A 23471-nucleotide genomic window follows, 5' to 3' on the forward strand; every position below is an offset into this window, starting at 1 on the left:
CAATGCACAGGCCCAAAGTCAGCCCAGTCACAGGGGAGTAAGGACAGAAGGCAGGGGCCCATCCTGACCATTTGTCTCTAGGGTTCCTGCTCTCAAGCCCTGCACGGTAATTCTGTTTTGTTTTACTGGCCTCAAGGAGACACTATTTCACACTTTCATTATGGTAAAGCAGCCCTGTCCTAGGGAACTGCTTTATGGATTCTCCTTGGGGAATCCATTTTGCTAGGTTAAGATGACCTGATTGCATTAAGATCTCAAACCTTTGGACACCTGGATAAGGTCAGGAAAGGGAAGCCGAGAGGCCAGTGGCACTATTTCTCTCTCCAAGCGCTGCTTGCAGAGAGATAAACCTGGTAGCAGAAGCTGCTTGGGGACGTTCCCACCTGTGGAATGGGTCCAGAATGGACCTCTTTCCAGCTCTCCTCCCTGCCCTAGCCATAAATCAGCGTGCTGATGGCGGTCGTTTCCCCACTATCTTGGTTGGCACCTTGGTGCTCTCCTATGTAGGTCCCAGAGCCCAGGCCTGGGAAAGAGGGGTGGGGTTGTGGGGGGAGGGAGAGCCGGGCTGCGCGGCGCTGGCGGCGCACGGGGCCGACCGGTCTCTCGTGCGGGGCTGCCAGGGGCCGCTCGGCTTCCCCCAAGAAGATGCAGCGCAGCATATTTTGCACATGAGTTCAGAGGAAGAGGAAGTGTAGCGGGCGGACGCGCGGCGGCGGCGCGGGGTGGGGTGGGGGCGGCGGGGCTGGAATCAGAGCGCGCAGGGCGCAGGGCGCAGCGAGCGGGAGCGCGGCGGCCACTGGCTCTGGGGAGGTACCTGCGCGGCCAGCGCCCGAGGGACCGACGACACGCGAGCGGCCGCGCCCCGCGCTCTGCCCCCACCCCCGGGGCCGCGTCGTCCGCGCGCCGCCCTGCTCTGCATGGCACAAACTTTCATCCCGGGACATAGCACGCTGTCTCCGGGAGCCTGCGCCACGGTCGCCGCTGCTGGTCCCCTAAGGTAGGTGGGCGTGCGGCGGGCCGGCGAGGTAGCACGCAGAGGCCTGGGTCGCTGGCTTCGCCGGCCCGGGATCCCGGTGAGCAGGCGACAGCTCCTCGTGGCACCTAGGGTCTCCGGAGCTGCTAGGCGAGTCCCCTGGTGCAGGTCGCCTGGGGATGGGGACCGACCGATGGGACGCCAGATTCCGGGCCAACTTTTTTTTTTCCGGATGAAGAGGGAAAAAAAGCAAAACAAACAAGCAAGGACACATTGGGGTGAGAGGGTCAGGTCGCCTGCTGGGGGTCCTGGACTTCCCAGGCGGAGGTCTGCTAGAAGGGCGCTGAGGGGAGCTCGGAGGCTACAGGTGGGTCAGGACCCGCGGCTGTAGTGGGTACCCGGCCCGGAGCAGATGGGAGTTGCCCCCGCCCACGTGCACCCGGAGACCTGGACTCGACTCAGGGTAGAGGTGCACGACTCTTGAAAGCAGGAGGGCGGGGACCCAGTGGAAATCCCGAGAGCCAAGTCCCAGGCACCAGAAACGGGGCTTTTCTCTTCTGAAAAGGGATTTTTTTTTTCTTGCCTTATCCTAACACACTTTCCTAGGCACGGGGGCATGCCAAAATGGGCATGGGGTCTGGGCGAGCAGGAGGGAGCGTGTATTTAAAGAAGCCGGGGTGTCAGGCAAGCGCGCCAGGTCCGCTAGCTTTGGCCCTGCTATCTTTGGAGGCCAGAATCGCTCAGAGGGCAGGGTTAGCCCTGCGCGTGCTCCCTGCTGCCGGCTGGCTGCTAGCTCTCAGCTGCCCCCTGTGGGCGGTGGGTGGTGTCAGTGAGTTTGTTTAGGGGCTTACAAACAAAAAACTACTTTTTTTTTTTTTTAAGAGTCTGGCACAGATCTTTGTATCTGAGTGGCTGCCCAGCAACAAACCCTCTGGTTCATACAGCTGTTTTCAGAAGGGGCGGGGACGGGTAAAGTCACAACAGGTGTCTCCCAACCGCTACTATGGAGTGTCATCTCAGGATAAGCCTTTTCCAGGAAGGAAGCCCGGAGTGTAATGTGAGTGGCCTGCATGGCCCATGGGTAGGACCACTGAACCCAACAACTCCGTGGCTGCCAGGCTTCTCAAGATGTACCTTCTGACCAACTGGATTCTGAGGAAGTTCAAGTGACACCAGATGTCACCCGTCACCCACTCTCAGGGGTTAAGTAGCAAGCTGTGTGGCACTGTGCTCTGACCTCAGGGGGTTTCTTGAGGTCCGAGCTATTCCAGCCTCAACCGGAGAGCCTCCCTGTGCCTCCATTTGAGGGGTAGGACACTGTGTCATTTGTGTCCCCCATCCCCCACCCCCAACCCCACCCCCCACCCCCACATCGTGGACAAGGGGTAAATGAGGTGGACTGTGTAGTCAGCTAATCGATTTGGTGCAGGAATTGAAATAGAATAAACTGGGGCTACAAGTCAGTGAATTTTTTTCTCTCCCTCTGATTTTTTTTTTTTTTTGGCTTGATTCCAGAGATTGCTTTGTATGTGGGGAATCAGGCTGAGTAGTGGGCGTTCCTTTAAAGCTCCTAGAATTCCTCCAGGCCTCACTGACCTCAGAGCTGGAGCTGTGTGGTCCCGCGGCTTGGTGACCATGGCTGCCTTACCAAATGTTAACTTCGTTGGCTAAGAAAAGGGTCCTCCAAGTTTGCTGAACCACTTTCTATTTTCATTGCTGTTGTTAAGACAAGGTTTCCCTGTGTAGCCTTGGCTGGTCTGGTTCTACCACTATGTAGACTAGGTTAGCCTCAAACTTGCATTGATTTTCCTTCCAAGCTCCGAGATTATATGTACATACCTAGCCCCCATTAAAAAAAAAAAAACATTATATAGTAGAGTGAGACCATACAAATATCTAGCTGGGTACAGTGGCATACACCTATCTTAGAATCCAGAAGGTGGAGGAGGCTGGAGAAAATTGAGTTAGAGGCTAGTCTAGGCTACAAAAACAAAGACCCACCACATTAGACCCAAATGTTAGATTTTTCTAACATTTTGCTGCATTGGCTTTAGTGCACACCTAGGCACCACCCATCTATCCAGTGTGCTGCTTTATGCATTTTAAAGTAAGTTACAAGGGTCTTCCCCAGGTACAGAGCTAAACAAAGAATTTTCACCTGAAGAACTTCGGATGGCTGAGAAGCACCTTAAGAAATGTTCAACATCATTAGTCATTGGGAAATGCAAATCAAAACAACCCTGAGATTTCACCTCACACCAGTCAGAATGGCTAGGATTAAAAACTCAGGACACAGCAGGTGTTGGCTAGGATGTAGAGAAAGAGGAACACTCTTCCACTGCTGGTGGGAATGCAAGTTGGTCAAACACTCTGGAAATCAGTCTGGCAGTTCCTCAGAAAACTGAGCATGACACTTCTGGAGGACCCTGCTATACCACTCCTGGGCATATACCCAGAGGATTCCCCAGCATGCAATAAGGACATATGTTCCACTATGTTCATAGCAGCATTATTTATAATAGCCAAAAGCTGTAAAGAACCCAGATGTCCCTCAATGGAGGAATGGATACAGAAAATGTGGTATATTTACACAATGGAATACTACTCAGCAATTAAAAACAATGAATTCATGAAATTCTTAGGCAAATGGTTAGAACTGGAAAATATCATCCTAAGTGAGGCAACTCATTCACAAAAGAATACACATCGAATGTAGTCACTGATAAGTGGATATTAGCCCAGAAGCTATGACTAACCAAGACACAGCGAACATATCAAATCATTCCCAAGAAGAAGGAGTGAGAGGGCCCTGATCCTGGAAAGGCTTGATGCAGCATTGTAGGGGAGTACCAGGACAGAGAAGTGGAATGGGGTTGATTGGGGGAAGGGGCAGAGGGAAGAGGGCTTATGGAACTTATGGGGAGGGGGGATCCAGGAAAGGGAAAATCATTTGGAATGTAAACAAGAATATAGAAAATAAAACAAAACATAACAACAAAAAAAATAAAGTAAGTTACAGTCTTAGTACAGGGTTACTTTATAAATGTTTCAACTCACATGTTCAGTGTGTGTTCAGTAATACACCATTAACAGTGAAATAGTCTGCTCATTGTTTGGACATATGCATGCACTGTGCAACCCGATCCTTATCAAGACAGGTAATACACCATCAACCTGCATTTCTTCATGGCCCCTGTCTTCCCAGTGGCAACTATGTCTTACCATAGGTTTGTTTAGTCTGGTATTTAAATATCATATACATGAAATTCGGTAGTTCTGTATAAAGTTCAGTAACTCTGTTAGGTTTGTTATGTATGAGTTATGTTCATGAGATGTGTATATGTCACAGCTTGTTCGTATATCCCCCTGTTCCTGGGTATATGGGTTATATAGTTTTCATTGTTGTTGTTGTTAGTTAGTTAGTGATTGCGGATGATAAGATGAACCAACCCCCAAGTTTCACAGCTTCTCAGTGAACTTCTGCCTAGAAATTCCTGGGGAATTCTGGGCCGTTGGGTGTGCTGATATGAAATACCCTGTGCTGGGAGGAAATACCCTTTGGATTTCACTGTTGTGGACAGCTGCCTGCATTTTCTTTGTGAGGCAGGGCAGAGTTGGGGTGGGTAAGTGTCGAGCAATTTCTCTGAGAATGTGAGTTGCCCTTTTTGTGAGAAATATAGTCCAGCCACACTCCTCTTATTATTGAGAAAAGGTGCGTGGCCTCTCGGAGGCCCTTTCCACCGTAGTCCCTCTCTGTGGGAACTGGAGCCTGGCCTGACCTAAGGTGATCCGGGAGACAGGAAGTGTGAAACCGAGAGCGAAATGTTCCCATGGTCCTCGGTACTGACCACGTTTCTCAGGGAACAGATGGCCCATGTCCAGTCTTGAGATATTGGAGACGGTGTGGGCTCTGCCATGTATAGAACTACAGTAAATACGTGTGACAGAGGTCACGAGGAAGGGACACAGTGGACATCCACTAGAGGACTGAGCTATTTGTCTTGACAGTGGGCAATGAGCGAGATCAAGGTCCTATGATGTCGCGTTCTCAACTGTCTGTCAGCTGGTGGTTCCCCTAGGGTATGGTATGGGTAGGAAGTATTTAAACCTAGAACAACTTCATGATTGGGAAACTTCTATTCCATGGCAGATTTTGCCGTTGTTATTAACAAAGTGTTAGGTGTCAGACTGGTTGCTAGGTGCTGCTCAGTGCTTTAGCGTGCTGTCTGAGTCCTCTTCGGGATGGGCGAGTCACACTGTCTCTTTTCAGCCTGGAGGAGAGTGAAGCCCAGCAGGCCCTGGGTTGACTTTCCAGTGTTTCTGAAACATTTAGGGAAGAGACTGTGGCGCTTGGGTTTAATGCCGAATCATCTGGAAGCACGCTTCACAGTACACGAAGGCACAGTGTAATAGAAATGTCACTGGGGCAGTCAGAATGAAATGGCAGGAAATGACATACCAGAGTCACTTCCTCCGGGGTTTTATGTACTTTTGTCTTATAGGCCTAGAGTTTCACACACTTGGGACTTGTTGGCGTGGAGACACATACCTATAGGGAGCTGTAGGCAGGACGATGCAGAGTTCAAGGCTAGCCTGAGCTAAAAGGGAGCCCCCGACTCATAAAACCAAATCAAGGGCCAGGGAGATGGCTCAGCAGGTAAAGGTGCATGTCTTGAAAGCCTGATGACGTGAGTTTAGTTCCCATAGCTCAGGATGGAAGGAGAGAACTGACTCCTGGAAACTGTCTTCTGATCTTTGTGAGCATACCTTGGCACATGTGCACATGCGGATATCACAGACACACAGACACAGACATACAGACATAGTAGACACACAGACACAGACACATAGACACACAGACACACAGACACACAGACACACACACAGACACAGACACACATAGGCACACACATGGACACACACACACAGACACATAGACACACATACACATTTTGTTGCTGTCTTTTTTTCTTTCTTTCGTTCTTTTTTTTCTTTCTTTCTTTCTTTCTTTCTTTCTTTTTTTTTTTTTTTTTTTTTTTTTTTTTGAGACAGAGTGTCTCTGTGTGGCTCCGGCTGTCCTGGAGTGTCCTGTTGTGGTCTATAGACCACGCTGGCCTTGAACTCAAAGCTCCGCCTGCCTCTGCCTCCTGAGTGAGAGAGTGAAAGGTGTGTGACTCCACATCTGACCGAACACCTTTTGTTTTTAAAAAGTGAAGTAAGGGTGAGTTCTGGTTGTGATTTTATTGAGTGAGTGAGTACAGTAGCCACCAGCCACAGGTGGCTGTCACGTGTGTGTCTAAATGAGTCAACGTCCAATAAAAGCAGACTACTTCTTCAGGAAAGCTAGCCACGCTTCAAGTGTCTAGAGCCTAGTGTGGCCACTGGAGCTAGGTCTGCCACTCTGTGAGCTCTGTGGGACAGTTGTCTGTGAGCTCTATGGGACAGTCGTTCTGTGAGCTCTATGGGACAGTCACTCTGTGAGCTCTGTGGGACAGTCACTCTGTGAGCTCTATGGGACACTCACTCTGTGAGCTCTGTGGGACAGTCACTCTGTGAGCTCTATGGGACAGTCACTCTGTGAGCTCTGTGGGACAGTCACTCTGTGAGCTCTGTGGGACAGTCACTCTGTGAGCTCTGTGGGACAGTCACTGTGAGCTCTGTGGGACAGTCACTCTGTGAGCTCTATGGGACAGTCACTCTGTGAGCTCTGTGGGACAGTCACTCTGTGAGCTCTATGGGACAGTCACTCTGTGAGCTCTGTGGGACAGTCACTCTGTGAGCTCTGTGGGACAGTCACTCTGTGAGCTCAGTGGAACAGTTACTCTGTGAACTCTGTGGGACAGTCGCTCTGTGAGCTCTGTGGGACAGTTGCTCTGTGAGCTCTGTGGGACAGTCGCTCTGTGACCTCTATGGTACAGTCACTCTGAGCTCTATGGGACAGTCACTCTGTGAGGTCTGTGGGACAGTCGCTCTGTGCTGTGCAGATTTCCTTGCCCTTCAGATGAGAATAGGTGGCAGAGAGATGGTGGCAATGACTTGGGCTCATTCCTTGACAGGGATGCATTTTGGCAGACATTTCTTTTATGTTTATTCTTCCGAGGACCTGGGGAGGGGATTGTTATGCATGATAACTCTTCTCCCATTCATATCCATTTTTGACATAGATTCCAGTTTCTCTTGTCTCCTGGGCCCGCAAGGCGCTTTTTCATTATTCTTGTTGCATATTTTATCAAGACATATTTTCTTGAAAGATCACTACGGCAGGCGCTTCAGAGTCCTCGCTTCAGTCCCGTTTAATTCCTTATTCTCCAAATAAGAATCTGGTCCAGCTTTTAAATATGCATTTGTGTGAATTACTCCCCACCTGGGCTGAATTCAGAGAGGGAAATCGCTCTCAGTAGGCCAGAACCAAAGAGCTAGGAAATCAGGTCACACTCTTTAGGGATGTCTACCTGTCAGAGCTGAGGCAGAGACGTCGTCTGGGGGACCTAAAGGCTTGTTTGGGGGTTCCCTTGGGTTCGAGCTTCCTCAGGAGAACAGGGGTGACAGAGAGGGCAAGGACCTCTGGCTGCCCTCCTCATTCAGTGTCTCTTGCCTCTTATGTGAGATCAAAGGACAGGGAAAGCCAGTCCTGGGTATTCATGGCCAGGTTCAGACAAACGGTGCTTGTCACTGTGTGTGAACCTGACTGGCCCATGCCTCATAATCCCGGATTAAAAATGTCCACTCTTTTCCATCAGGAGCTGACAGATTTCTCTGGCTTCTGCTCGTGAAATGCCCCATTTTCTTGTCCTGTATCTCCTCAGAGTCGGCACGGGGTCCTTTGTAGGGGGCTGATTAACTTCAGTTGTGTTGTTGTTTGTGCACCTGTGTGTGTGAGAGCACCCGCTTACCAGTTCACCTTGTGCTCAGGAGTCCTTTACACTTTGTAGACTAGCTTTCATAGTGTGTGGATTTGAGGGTGTTGTGATAGCTGTTATCCATAAAGCTGGGTATAAAGAGATTTTTGGTCAGTCACAGAATGGCTAATGGAATGTGTCAACTCCATGGATTTTCACATTTCAGAAATATAAAGTACAGGCTTATTCATTTAAATCCTTTCTCAAATTAGAAAGGGTTTGTGTTGCTGGACGGTGGTGGCACATCCCTTCATTCCCAGAACTCAGGAGGCAGAGGATCTCTGAGTTTGAGGCCAGCCTGGTCTACAGAGTTCCAGGACAGCCAGGGATACACAAAGAAACCATGTCTCAAAGGGGGGGGGGTGTCTCCTCTCTCTCTCTCTCTCTCTCTCTCTCTCTCTCTCTCTCTGTGTGTGTGTGTGTGTGTGTGTGTGTGTGTATCTTCTGATGCTTTGTAAGTACATTTTCAGTGTACTATACTAACCCACACCAGGTGTCATGAATCCTTATAATGGATAACAAACAATACTAATATTGCAGTCACTTGTTTATCTACTTAACGGTATTGGGGATGGTGATGGGGCTTTGTGCATGAGAGGCAAGTGCTCTACCACTGAGCCATGTCCACAGTGTCCCCTGGGTAATGTTTGTATTCTCATTCTGCATGGCTGAGGTATTTTAACCTGCGTTCAGCATGACTTGACTCTCTTTTATACAGTTGTCACGGAATAAGTAGGTGTTCCATGTGTCTCTCTTCAGATTCCAGGCTTCCTTGAAGTCACATCTCGGAAGTAGGGTCATCAGGATTTGACACAGGCACTCTGGCACATGTACTTGTGTTCCCAAAGCCTGGGCTAGACCATTAGGAAAGTAAACTTGGGCATAGAGATGGCCCAATGGTTAGAGGTATCTGTTAATAAACCTGATGACCTGAGTTTGATCCCCACATAGTGGAAAGAGAGGACTGATTCCTGCAATTATCCTTTGAGTTCCACATGCATACTGTGGCAATACCACCCTCCAGTGAATAAAATATAATAACAGTAATAGTAATAATAACAACAACAACAAAAACAGTAGTAATAGTGGTTGTAGTTGTAAGGTGAACTTGAGAACCACAGGGCCGTATTTCAAAGGTTCCTTTCTATCCTCTGTAGTTTTCTCACTGTGGCTGAGCTGCTACTAACTGCTCTTCTAGGGTTGGCCTTGGGTGGATGAAGAGCTTGCCAACTGCCTTGGAGAAGACCACTGTTAGAGAGAAGTGGGTACCACCAATGCTCCAGACTGGTGCACCTGCTGGTTTTTTGGGCGTTCCACAGCAGTGGTTAACTCATTTCTGGCTGCCACACACTCTGACCTTGGGAATGGCCGCTTCACACCACTAGCCACCCACAGGTCCCCTTTAGAGCAGACCCAGACTTGACTTGCTTTGCCTCTTCTGAGTCAGCTGCTCTCCCAGTTCCTGACGTCAGAGTTAGGTGACATACACTTCCTAGCTTCAGTCCCCTGGGGGACGGGGACCTAGACCACGCTTACAGTTCAGTCTGACTTCAGCCTCCCACAGGCAGTGTCTGTCCCAAACCCCACCTCGATTATGATTTTACTGCTGCTCCTTATCCTGGGGACCTCTCTGCCACCTCCTTTGTGGTGTGGTTGAATGTTACTGCTGAGTGATTCGCAATGCTACTCCCTTCCTTCCCCTGCTATTGCTGTCCTCTTTTTCTACTGACATAGTTGAGGATTGGATATCATCCATTTTCTTTATCTGTGGTCTGTTTCTGTGCTCTTTAAGGTACAGTCCATGGAAGGAAGTGTTGTCTGAACATTTCCTGGGGAGATGCAAGCAGCTACTCACTCCAGATAGGGTACCAATGACAGATCAAAATACCATTCCACCCAAGGCTAGCTTTGTGAACTAATTATTCCATCTGCTTACCTACAGATCAAGGGTAAGGGATTGCCTATAAGAGTGTGTGTGACCCTTAAAGATCCATCACACTGGAGAGACTCAGCCCAGCATGGATGACAACTTCTCCATAGCTGCAGAGATGGACCCTCTATTTCAGTTAACTAACATGGAGGTATAATCTGTTACCTCCAAGACCACACACAATTGGGGCAGAATTACATACAGTTGAGACAGAAGTGTACAAGAGGTAGCTGAAATCTCAGGGGAGGGAGGATTTAATGACCCTCCCCCCATACTTGTGATAGTCATCACCAGGTCCTGAGTCATCTGCAAACAGTCACAGTCACTCTGTAGAAGACTCAGAGGACAATACCCTACAGAATTTGTCCCCGTTTGTTTTATTTTATCATGACCAATGTTTTGTCTACAGTGATGCTCAGGATATTGGTTGGGGGAAGAGGCAGTCCTGCTGGCCTCATAGTACGACTTGTGGTTTATTTTGTGTCCTTTTGGCTGGATGGTGGTGCCTGGTTTTTGTTCCAACACAAGTCTGGATTTTCCTGCAGGTGCTTTTCGATGTCATTGATGCTAAAATTGGCAGACTTCTGAGAACAACAGATTGCCCTTCATAGTGTGTGGGCTTCATTCATCAGCTGAAGAATTTAAGAGAAAATACTAGGGACTCCAAGCAGGAAGGAATTCTACCTTTGACATTCTTTGCTCTAAGATGCTTAGGGGCTCAGGCCTGTAACCCCAGCAACTCAGAGGGATAAAGCAGAATGATCACATGTTCAGGACCAGCCTAGGCTAAACATGAGTTCAGGCTCAACCTGGGTATTGTGGAAGGCTGTCCTCTGAGTATAAGAGCTACTACAATTTTCTATAGGAAACTGATCGAAGATACTCTCAAGACTGGGCCTGTTGACATCCTTTATTAGGGGATGTCCTCATTAAACTTTGACTGGAGATTCAAACCATCTCCTCCTGTACCTCCTTCCCTAGTTTTAGCTGCATGTGATCCTGCCCTGACTGTATATGGTCTCTAGATGTGCTTAAATATACAGAGTGTGGGATGTTAAGTGGTCGGGGACTCCATCCCTGGTTATAGGGATTCTTGAAGCATCTTCTAGCTTTGGCCGCTGCCGGACCTGATATGATTGAGCATGGTACAAGACAGGTGTTCCCTGCGGGGGTTAAGCTTCGCTGCTCCGAGGGCAGTGGAGCCATTGCAGGTGTAAAGACAGAGCAGGCCTTCTAGGCAAGCTGCTTCTCTTTGGAATACATCCTACAGCAGTATGAAAGCCCCAGGTCACAGAAAGTCTTCTGGAATCGGAGACAACTGTCTGGGGAAGGGACATTTTCCCAAGCAGATTCATTTATGGCCAGAAGGGGCATGGCTGCTAAGAAGGAAGTGGTGGCATAAATGTTAATTTTTTGAGAACGTGTATTTTGGAATCCTGGATTTTATGCCACAGCGACAGTGAGGTTACTCCTTGGGTGGGAGGACAAAGGATATTTTGTAGTTTTTAAGGGAACCCAGCAATATCTATGAGATACCCTTCCTGGATTGAGGCAGTGCACTTGACATCACATAACACTGAACTTTGGGGTATTTGCTAAGGTAATTACTGTGGAACAGAACATTAAGATGGTGGTCTCCAGCGTGACTTTGACTGGAGACTGGGAAGTTCAGTGGTTCCTGGCTTCTAGGAAGGAGGCTGTAAATAAATGGCATTACTTTGGAAGCATCAGATTTCTTTTCTTCATATATTTATTCATTCCAATATGTATACTATATTCCCAAGGGCTCTAGTTACTAGGCTAGGCACATTAAGTTGTTTGAGTTTCTAGCAGTTAACAAATGAATCTGTCTGGAATGCATGTAGCCTAGGGCTGCCCCTTGAAGCATTCAGAACCACTAAGGACACCCCCCTCCCCCAAGCTGTGCTGAGAAAAGTGGAATTCCTGCTGTTGGCTACTGTGAGGATCACATGTAGAGTGGAAGTCAAGGCAGGGACCACAGGACAGAGAGATGATGAACACATAAGGGCTGAACCACAAACATTATCTTTCTGCAAAAAGTTAAATGTGGGAAGCAATGAGGTAGAAGGTCTGCTCTTGTTGAGCCCAGGTAGGGGCACTGGGGGGTCTGTACCCTTCATTTGTCTTAAGCAGTATGTAATTAGGATATTTTGAGGAGAATAAAACAGGAGGAACAATTTCTGGATAGGAGTGTGAGTGCATTTGGCCAGATGGCATTAGAGCCCAGGAAGGATGTCTGAGGCAGAAAGAGGTTCCAGAGATCAGAAGTGGAGATCAAGAGCTGTGCTTCTGGATGCTTCTCTTGCCTGGGTTCAGGACTTAGGAGAGATCTGGAGCTCCTGGGTCCTGCTATTAGGGGATTAGAGGGGGTTGGAGTGGGGGGGTGGACTCAGCTTTCCCCCACAGTGTCTGTTTCCAACCTGGATGCATGCTAAGTCAACAGCTGACCTTTGTAGCCCACTGGATACTGTAGAAATAACGGCAAGTGCATTGTGAGGCTGGGTTGTGTAACCTGGGTTTCTTTTTGCTTTCCATTCATTCACTCTGAGCACAGCCAGATGTCATGCTGTAAAGACACACACTTGACCCTGTGGCTTGTCCCCTGGCAGGGAACTGAGAGCCCCTCCCCATGTCGAGCATCATCAGCTCAGCATCACGTATAGGAATGGCCTCTTTCACCCCACAGTCACTTCTGCCTGCCAACATCTATTTTGTTGTTTTTCTTGGGGTGCTGGGGATAGAGCCAGCCCCCTAAGATGGTAGGTGATTCATTGGAATGTATTTGGATAGTAATGTGTGTGTGTGTGTGTGTGTGTGTGTGTGTGTGTTTAAATGGCTACACCATGGAATTAGTGGGATTGGTAATTTTGTTGTGTGACCAATTGCTCTCAAACCTTGGCAGCTCTGGTGCTCCAACTGGGTGGCCTGTCACACAGGAGCAGGGATTTCAGTTAAACTTCCTGGATCTGCCATCTAGGAATGTATAGACTTATATTTTTTAAAACCTACTTTAATAACGGTTCTTAAATGCTTTAACCTCCCTTCTAGCCCACCTATCAGAGGTAAGGAAAAAGAAAAGTTAGTAGGAAACGGGGGTTGTGGACCTGTTTAGAAATAGTCCTGTGGAGCAATTCCAGTCTTCATTGTTAGGATATCAGCGGTCCAGTCCAAAACATCAAACCCAAATCAGTGGTGGCAGTTCGATCCAGAGATCTGCTGAATTGATGTGAGTCTGCCAAAATCAGCAGGGGTCGAAGGAATCCACAAGAAGCAGCCTGAATACCATGAGAAGTTCTTTGGCATATTTCTCTCTATGAAGTCACAACAAGCAAAGATCAGTGAAGACCAGCAAAGTGTTGCAAGGTGAACCAGTGCAAGAGCATTCTCTCTGTCTGAGGGCTATATTTATATTCATTCTAAACATCATCTGTCCTCTCAAGCATCCACTCCAGCAAAACATCACATACCTTTTTACAAGACAGCTTCTGGAAGAACATCACATGTCTGTTCCAGGAAAACATCCTCTCACGTGTGTGCGTCAGCGATTTCCAGAAAAAAACATTACATGATACAACTGAGTTTCCAAAGAAACCAGAAATTCCCACTTCAGGAATGTATAGCAAATTTTTTTGTAAATCAGGCTTGAAAGGACAGACACTCATAATCTCACAGAGCTCCGTGAACAGAAACTCCAGAGGGACTGACTCAAGGTCTGCCCTGAGGCTGAGGTCAGGACTTTAGGGGCCGGGAACTAGAATATAGATCTGTGGTAGAATACTTCCTGCATTGCAGAAGGCCCTGCTTCCATCCCCAGCACCCCAAGGAAAACAGTAAAATGCAGGTTGGCCAGGCAGAGATGAAGAAGACCATCCCTCTATGTTGATCCTGAGATGATGTTCGATGTGGGGAGGGAGGCTCTCGGTCTCCTACCCATGGGGACATGCCACAGGGATAAGGGCGTGTCTTTACAGCGTGGCATCTGTCTGTGCTCTGGGTGAATGACTTGAGAGCAAGGTGGAACCCAGGGTCCAGAACACAGCCTCACATTCACTTGCTGTTATTTCTGCAGTATCCAGTGGCCTCCGGGGCCAGCTGTATGCCAGGTGAGAGGGGAGACCAACAGGAGAGATGCACTGAGGGCTGTCTTGGGAGCTGTCTTTATTGTTTCCACTGGGAAGAAAAATGCATATTCAATATCAAATACCTGAAACTTCAGCGGTGATGGAGTCGTCCCCCCCCCCCCCCACAGGAGTGTTCTAGCAACACATCCAGGTAGAGAGAGAGAAAATAAACATGGTGGTACCTTAGGCACTGGTGTGACATAATCTTACTATCCTGATTGCTTTTGCCTTTGGTCTTGGATCATGAATGCCCACAATAGGTACAGTTTCATCTTATTCTATCTGCTGGATTATTTGCCAGTCATTAACAGCTAACACCATTGGAATAGGTGACAGAGGTTTCGAGTTTCATTGATATTTCTTGGTCAAAAGAGATGTTATCCTGTAAGGGTTTCTTAGGATCCTTCTTTCTTACTTTGAGTGACTGAAGGATACCATGAACACTCAAGTCTCAGCAGCAGAGGCCTGAAATGGCCCTACCTCCTCTGTCAGTCTGTCACCAGAAATTAGCATTTGTTAAAGTTAGCTTTACAAGTTGTCTTGGATTGGTGGCAACTTGGCAAGTGAGAACTGCTGTTTACTGAACCAGTTTGTATCTGGAAATGTAACTGACTTGATTGCCCCATTGTTTAAGTCTGGGCACAGCAAGAAAAGCAAACCTGAATGGCAGCTTGCAGACGCTGCAGCTCCCAGAAGCTGCAGCTGAAGGCCATCCTATTTGAATGGGCACTAGTGTCTCCCGGGCATCTTGGAAAGCACATCTGAAACCAATCAGACATGCTTGTAAAGTGACAATCCCAACACTGAAAATAACAAGGGTCATTCAGCCTGATCCCTGCTCTGTGTCATCTGGTTGTGGGGAAACGCTTTTCCAGCACCCTGTATTCTGCACCATGCCTGTCTCTCCCTTTCACAGGTGACTTCTGAGAAAGAGCAGGGCCTGCTCTCTCTAGTTCTCTGTGTGCTATTGACCAACCCAAAGTGGGCATGAAAGGTGTGTTGAGTTGGTGGAAGGTTGGACAGAGAACCTGAATTCCTTCCGTCAAGAGCCCATTGCTCATAGGCAAAGCTGGTTCATTGGCTACCACAGTAACCCTGATGCACCCTTGGTCACAGAAGAGTTGACTGTAGAATGTCATCCTTTTAGGTCGGTGAAGGCCAGAATTCCCTTGCAGTAAGAAGCACAGAGCCTCATTTCTCCTTAGAAAACTTAGAGCTCCTATGGAGAACCAGATCACTTTGGGCTGTTTCCCCCATTCACCACAGGAGTGGAAAGACTGTCTGTCTGTCTGTCTATCTCTCTCTCTTTCTCCTCTTAGAGGTCTCATGGTAAGTCTTTTTGGTCCCTCTGCTATGGAGATCTGCACTCATGGTCACAGGGATGCCTTCTGAGACATGGAAAAGTATGACTTTCTTGAATGACTGTCTATCAAAGTCGATGCGGTGGTTCACCCATATACAGAGCAAGGATCTTTGGGGTGACTTCCTGGGGTGACAGCAGGGATCTGGAAGGGGAAAGCCATAAAGCACAGAAGAATCCTCAAAAACAATGGATTTTTTATCTGGGTAGCTCTGGATCCCTGGTAATTGCTTTGTATTTGGGGCTGAGCTCATAGTAATCCTCCTGCCTCAGCCTCCCAAGTGCAGGGGTTCCACAGGCTATGTCTGTTTTGGAAACAAGTTGTAGCAGGAGAGTCAGCCAGGGTATAGATAGCAGTGCTGTTCCTGTGCACGAAGTGCCAGTGCTCTGCTCCGCGGTGGTGAGGCTGGTGGTGAGGCTGGTGGTGAGGCTGGCTGCTGGTCTCCCAGGGGTTGCTCTCTCCACCATGCCTGTCGCACTGTGAGAGCTGGCCTCCTAGCTTGTGTAAGGCTTCAGCAGGTAACATAGCCTTCGCCTACAGCCTGCTCCAGGGGTGTCAGTCCTAGACTGATGAAGACTTACTTCATAGCAGGTCTCTCATTAATGTTTTATAATCAACCCACCCTGGAAACATGGCAGCTTTCAAAGTGTGACCTGTGACTTCTGATCTCAGGCCATGGCTCCCAGGTGAGCACAGGTCACCATGCCTGCTGTACATGCTCCCGGTGGTTTCAATTTGGAAAGCTTTGATGTGCTCGGGCATTGCTGGGGTCCTGGTAGATGGTGTGTGGATTCTCAGAACCGGTGTTGTGAGATGAAATTGAGGTTCCCAGTGTCTTAACAGGGTCTGGGAGCTGGTACTCATTCTCCAGGCCAAACAGTCACAGAACTGGGACTCTGAGAGGCAACTCACACCACTGTCAATTTAAGGTGTGTCATCTGATTTGGGGGTCTGGCCTCCTGGAGATCGTGCCCTGAGGGAGATAGGTTTTAGGTGACCCTCCCTGCCCAGTCCCACTGGCATGTGCAGTCATGAGGAGTGTGCACATATGGAGTCTTTTGCTAACATTTGTGCCTGAAGGTTGTTCTGTCACTTGAGGATTCCGGTGTGAGTGCCTTTTGGTGCCTGGATAATTTTCAAAGGTGGCTAAGCCACGCTAGACCTTCCATCCCCTCCTCGAGAGCGAGGTTTTTCTTACTTGCTTGGGATAGCAGATGTACACACCTCTGTCTGCTGTAGAGAACAGCCCTGCCTTTTCTGAGCTCTGCTGTGCACATGGTGCCTGCTCTAGACGTTGCTTTTGCTTTTTACTTGGGAAGACTTGGTGCTACTGAGTGGGTAATGCTGTGTCTTGCTTAATGTTGTAGGGATGTTGCACATATTGTGTGCATTAAAAACAACCATTTTATGTAGTTTTGAACTTTTAGTGCAAGTTAAGCAGGGGAAGTAATGCAGTTAAATAAACCCAGGCAAACCCAGAAACCCCCTTTCTCCCCAGAATGGCTGGTTCTAGCTTGTGACAATAGAGTGTGGCTTTTCTTTTAAGGGACTCTAATATGTGGTGGTAGTGGTGGTGGTGGTGTGTGTGTAGTGTGTGTGTGTGTGTGTGTAGTGTGTGTGTGTGTGTAGTGTATATGTGTGCGTGAAATTGTTAACCCCTACACCCTTGCTTCTTTTGGTTCAGCCACTGTGGTGGTTTGAAGAAGAATGGTCACCATGGGCTCATGTGTTACGTTTGACTGCTTCGTCATCAGCAAGTGATGCTGCTTGAGAAGGATTAGGAGGTGTGGCCTTGCTAGAGGGGGTGTATCACTGGGTTGGACTTTGAGGTTTCAGAAGTCCAAGCCAGGCCCACTGTTGCTCTCTTGTCTGCTGCCTACGGATCCAGATGTAGAACTCTCAGCGACTTCTCCCACACCACAATGGACTAAACCTCTGAACTGTAAGCAAGCCTCCAATTAAACGCTTCCCTTTAAAGAGTTGCTGTGGTCATGGCATCTTTACAGCAGAAGAACACTGACTGAGACAGCGCCATGCTGTCGCATGAACTTCTTAGTTTCTGAATCTCAGTGCTTGACTGTTCTCCCACATATAGACCTGGCTACAAGGTCATTAGGTGGTTCTGGGACGTGGGGCCAAAGGCGTTCTTGTGCTTTGTGATCCCCACACATACACATTTTTGTTGGCACAGATCTAGAGTAGATTCACTAGATCCTAACATGGGTATCCATGCGGCCTTCCCACACATGGCCATTGTGCCATTTCCTCAGACTCTCTCACCAGCAGTATCAGCAGAAGAATTCCATTTGCTCTGGGCTATGCTGGGTTTTTTTTTCTTTTTACTTTTTTTTTTCTTTGTTTCATTTTTGAAGATGTAAAAGCACTCACTGGTGACATGATTTGGCAGCATTTATTAATAGGAGAGATATTTACTAGGAATATTTTATGCACAGTCTAGCTGTTCTCTATTATAAAATGGATAACTAAAGAATGAGACAGAGCCCGGAGAGATGCCCAGCAGTTAGAGCATGTGCTGCTCTTGGGAGGACCTGGGTTTGCTTGCTTCTCAGCACTTACGTGGCCGCTCGCAACTGCTTATAATCCTAATTTCAGAGACTTTCACGCCCTCTTCAGCCTTCACAGGCACCAACCAGGCATGTGGCACACAGACATGCATGTAAGCAGATATGCACACACACAAAATTTAAAGTAAGTAAATATTTAAAGCAAACAGAGTTACATCCAGTCTTGAACAATGCTGTGTGTTCACCCGCATTTGGCACAGGCTCAGAAATCCCTTATTCTTGGAAAGAGAACCAGTTCAGATTCCAGAGACTTGAATTTGGGGATATTTGCATAGACCTTCCCAGTTCAGCTCTTCTTGTGAAATTCCAAAACCTAAAAGCTCTGAAATCCAACATTTCCCCGCATCATCTCTCAAAAGATTTCAGGCTTTGAATATTCCGAGTAGGGTTCCTAACCCACACAAGTGGCTGTTCTGGTGTCGCCTTTCTCACCATGACCCTCCTGCCATTTTTTTTTTTTCTGGCAAGCAATACACTAGAGCTTTCCACTTGTTTCTTGGTCGTCTGTGAGTATCCACACTACCATGCTCACTGGGGCTGTCTCAAGATGGCTGCTGGGTATTTCCTCTTTTCCTTGCTGATCTGAGGGAGTATGGACGGATACAGTCTGCAGAGCACAGTGGTGTGAGAAATGATTAATGTTAACTGGAGAGAGAGAGAGAGAGAGAGAGAGAGAGAGAGAGAGAGAGAGAAAGAGAAGGAGAAGCATTTCCTTCCAGTTCTGCTTTGGTGAGTGTGGCAGCAGCACATGCTCTGCTCTCCAGTGAGGGGCGGAGCTGGCTGGCCAGCACGTTGTACAAGCACTCTGCAGGGAGCTCATCCAGTCTTGGGATCTCTTCACACTCTGAATGAGCTGAGGAGCAGATTTAATCTTAATCTGTGCTTCTCGGGGCCCTGGCTGTGTTTACATCTTTCTCTCCTGTTTGAGAAACCTCCCCTCCACACTTCTCTGCCTGCGTCTCTAAGTCAGTCATGACCATTTGGGATATCATCCACTTGGCTTGCCTTTTTCCCTACTGATGCAGCAGTGTGATGCCCAGTTGTGAAGTTGACTCATAGGGGTTAAGTAGGGGCTTAGGTCTAGCCTGTCCTCTCCTCTCCTCTCCTCTCCTCTCCTCTCCTCTCCTCTCCTCTCCTCTCCTCTCCTGTCCTCTCCTCTCCTCTGCTCTCCCCTCCTCTCCCCTCCCCTCCCCTCCCCTCCCCTCTTCTCCTCTGCTCTGCTAGCCATAGTTGGGGTAGGACTTTATCCTCTGAGGACAAGGCACACTCTTTACAGCTCACAAAGGCATTCTGGGTGAGTGGTGGCTCTGGCTTCTGACCTATGAGGCCAAGGATGACAGCCAACACAGCCTGCCCGTCCCTTTCTCCCTCACCCTTTACTTTGCAGGGTCCCCAGCATCTCCACATGCCCAAATCTGTGAAGCAGAGCTCACTTCAGTTCTTCCAAGCTGCTGCCAGCCTTGTGCTGTGATCACAGACTCCTTCCTTTCCCACTGGGCTCAACTCTTGGAAACGGGCAGGAATGAAGGACATTTCTGGACTCTTTGTGCTCCTGTTCTGGGGCTCACGGTACCCGCCATGTCGCGGTACTGCGAGCCTCGGGTCCGTTGCTTTCTACTCCCCCCTGCACATGGCAACAGCTCTGTTTGCATGGCTTCTTTAGCAGCCGATGCACACATCAGCTGGTGTCTGAAGAAAGACTGAGTAGTTTCCAAGTTATCAGTTCACACAGACTGCACATACATCATATGTGCTCCGGTTCTTGGACACTAATGTCCCCTCATTAAGGCATAAGTCAGCCTTCCGGTTGCTATCTGTTTTCTCTGCCTTTTTAAATCACTGCAAAGCAGAGGCCAGTCGTGGTTGTACCTACCTCTCCCCTTCCTGCTCCCTCCCATGCCATTACTACTTTTTTTGAAGTTCAGTTTGTTTTTCTGAAACTTGCCAAATTGCTTTAGGAAGCTGGGAACCCTGTGAATGGATCAGCAGAGGAAATCCTTGTCTTTAAAGCAATCAGTCCCTGCATTTGTGTGTGTGTGCCTGCTTGTGTGTGTGTGTGTGTGTTGTATTCTGAGACAGTTTGTATTTTAGGGAAACATTCCCATGGTAGGGAAGTGTGCCAGAGAGGAGGAACAGTCCATGCCCAGGGTGCAAAGGGAACCTCCCTTTCCGTAGTAAGCCACGTTGTGAATGTCCTTTTGTCCGAATACACGGGAAACCTTCACTGGTGTCAATCCAACTCTGAGAGAATTCTGTTCTCTGTTTATTGTTTGCCCATTTCTCCGTCTCCTTGGCAAGCCGAGGCCACTGATCTTCCAGCTCTGTGAGTGCTCCTTGAGGTCTCGATGGCCCTATTAGGCTCCGTCGCTTTCATTTTAATCGGAAAAGACTGGAAATGCAAGTGTGTGTGTGTGTGTGTGTGTGTGTGTGTGTGTGTAGTTATTTGTTGCCATTTGGCCTGAATAAAAAGGAAGAAGAGAAGGTGACTATTAGACAGGGCCCATAAAAATACTGACATCTACTTTTGAGATGTTTGAATATCAATTCCTGTCTAAATAATTATTGTTGAGGGGAGAAAGGATGCCAGAGTTTAGAGACTATAACAACAACTTATTATTCTCCCTTAGCAACCATGTGGAAGGTGACATGTGTCTTGTATTTCTGCAGATAGACTGACAGCATAATGCACAGTATTGCTTTTTAGGCCCTATTTTTTTTGAAAATCATGTATACAGATGATAGTTCAGGAAGCTACTCTGAGGTATTATTTTCCTCAGATAGAGGAGAAAAGATACAAAGCAGGGACGTTTTGGGGGTCACTCAGCTCTCCCAGGGCAGCTGGTAATGGTTTACTCATAAGAAGACAAGGTGGCCCAGTCCCCTGGGCTCTGGCTGTATTAAATCATACCTATGATTTCTCAGGCACTGAGGTCTTTGATGTATCCCTCCAGAAAATTGGGGATCTTTTGTGCTGTGGTGTTTCAAAATTAATGACAAAACAACTCTATCTGCCCTTGGTTGTCTCCCTGTTGTAGACAGCTATCGAGATGGGTTGCAGTCTGAACAAGCTGGAGAAACGTGAAGAGAAGCGGCCTGGGAACATTTACTCAACTCTGAAGAGACCTCAAGTGGAGACCAAGGTAGATGTGACCTACGAATACTGCTTTCTAGAGTTCACCACACTTACTGCCGGTGAGTACAAGGTCCTGGGAGGGAGTCTGGGTGGGACACAGTGGGATAGGACTGTCCTCTAAGAGAGGACAGTCTAGAGAGCTAGAGAGTGGCTGGTTAAAATAGCTACACCTGAGGGAGGTGGCCCACAACAGTTATCTGAGCATTCAGGAGGCTGAGACTGAAGGATAGAGAGCTTCAGGCCAGCCTGGACTACATGGCAAGACATGAGCTCAAAGAAATAAATCAACCAGTCAGGCAAGCAGGCACAAGGTAAAGCTTTGAATCTGTGGTGTTTAGAATATGCTTGGCCCAGGGAGTGGCACTATTAGGTGGTGTGACCTTGTTGGAGGAAGTGTGTCACTGTGGGGGTGGACTTTGAGAGACATTCCTTCTAACTCCATGGAAAACAGTCTGTGAGCAAGATGTTGAACTCTCATCTCCTTCTCCAGCACCATATCTGCCTGGACTTGTCTTAGTTTTGGGTTTTATTGCCATGATGATAATGGACTGAACCTCTGAAACTGTGAGCCAGCCCTAATTACATTTTGTCCTTTATAAGTGTTGTCTTGGTCATGGTGTCTCTTCACAGCAATAAAACCCTAACTAAGACAGTCAGCAAGCAATCCACATGGATGGGCTGAACTCATCCTGTAGACCTCATTCTGTAGACTCTCTGTTATCCAACCCTGTAGAAGAAAATATCCTCTATGTTAATTGGTCTTTCCCCTGTCTCCCCAAGTTCACTGATCATCATTTCCCTCTTGTCAATCTGGCTAAACTTTGCCTCATCTGACAGATGGGGTCTATGTCATCTCCTACAATCAGTGTCCAGGTCTGAGGGGTCAGGATGTGGCCCTAGGATGACAGGTAAAGGACATTCAAGTTATCATGACAGAGTATATCCTGAGATACTTAACATCCTGAGCACCTACTATGTGTAGTTGGACTGGTTCTGGGAAATGCAGGAGGTCATTCTGGTAGATAGGGGAGACCCAGTGACATGACTAAAGAGCTTAGTAGGTTCCAGTTGTCAAGAATGGTAGGGAAAATTGAAGAGACCTTATCTTCCTTTTGGGTCACGGAAAATTAGGAGCATGCACCAACACTTTTCCCGACTGTGTCTTAAGATACTGATTCTTTGGGTGCCTGGGAAACACTTTCATTTTCTGTGAATATGAAGGAGGGAAGTGTGGGAATAGGACCTAGGATGGGGTATGAAAGGTGACATAGTAACATGACTAATCCAGTGGAAATCCAACTCTGGAGACCAGCATCAGAGGGCATATCTGAGTTTATTGCCCAGCCCATAAGCTTATTTTTAGTGTTTGAGTCAATCCCAATTCCCTAAATCCTTGGCCAGTCAGTCATATCATGCCAAATGGTCATCACACTCCACTGAGAGACCTGTCTAATGAGGTAACCCAGAAGGAGCATTGTCACCTATTAGGACTTCCGTGAAGACAGGGGAAGTGGCTTGAAATCCCACCTCAACATGTGATGACTCTGGAGCTTTCTGCACAGCCAGCATCTGGACAGATCCAAGAGTCTCCTCTCCTCTGCGGGGCTGGTGGGAGTCTCGTTGCCTAGCAGCATTTGCTCCCTTTTATAAAGCTGGAGAACCCTTTGTCCAAGTTTCCTCTTTCCCTTTTGTTTGCCTCCTAGTCTCAGGAGCAGCTGCCTTCCTCTTTTATGTCTTCCTCCTCCTCCTTCTCTTCTTCCTCTTCCTCCTCTTCCTCCTCCTCTTCCTCTTCTTCCTCCTCTTCTTCCTCTTCATCTCCCTCTTCCCCCTCTTCTTCCTCTTCCTCCTCTTTCTCCTCTTCCTCCTCCCTCCCTCCAGAATGGAGTGTTTGAATTTGGAGGAAACTGCCCACAATGGCCCTGACCACCCCAGGTACTGTGTGTTTTACACATTGTTGTTAATTCTTTGCTGTCTGCCTTCCTGTATCCTCACAGGGTAGAATTCTGTGTCCTAAGTCTGAAGATGGTGCCTGAATTCTGAAGTACTCAGTGTGCAGGGCAGTGCCTGGCACTGAATAGATAATTAATATTTGAGATATGAAGCTTCAACCAATACATATTTTTGAATCCTGCTCTTCTATAACTTAATGCTGTGAAAGTTAAGGCACCCACCCTGCCATCCATGTACTCTGAAATCATGACTTAGTGAATTGATGTGATTCAGTCGCTCAGAGCACCATCATCTATGTAGCAGTCCCCTTTATTGCATTTTTAAGTTATTTTTGGGATCTGAGATATTATGAATAATGTGTATAAATTCTTCATGTGCATTTTTGATGATTTCCTTGGGAATCACCAGGTGAAGTTTACAGCTCTCGGGTTCTGAGAACTTGCCAGCCTGCCCTCTAGATAGGACCTGTTTGCATAAGACACATGTCTGACCAGACTC

The 23471-nt window shown here is 47.9% G+C and overlaps 1 protein-coding gene across 1 annotated transcript in view; it reads left to right on the forward strand.

Moving 5' to 3' along the window:
* The first annotated feature begins 643 nt into the window (after positions 1-643).
* Positions 644-23471, forward strand: part of Rftn1 (raftlin, lipid raft linker 1) — a 208808-nt gene continuing 185980 nt past the window's right edge. The window contains exons 1-2 of the mRNA XM_052191941.1: positions 644-997; positions 20926-21082. Coding sequence (XP_052047901.1) covers positions 20938-21082 — 145 coding nt within the window. The 5' untranslated portion in view covers positions 644-997; positions 20926-20937. The remainder of the gene's footprint in view (positions 998-20925; positions 21083-23471) is intronic.

The sequence above is a fragment of the Apodemus sylvaticus genome, chromosome 9 (assembly GCF_947179515.1).
Source record: "Apodemus sylvaticus chromosome 9, mApoSyl1.1, whole genome shotgun sequence".
NCBI classification, from domain to species: Eukaryota; Metazoa; Chordata; class Mammalia; order Rodentia; family Muridae; genus Apodemus; species Apodemus sylvaticus.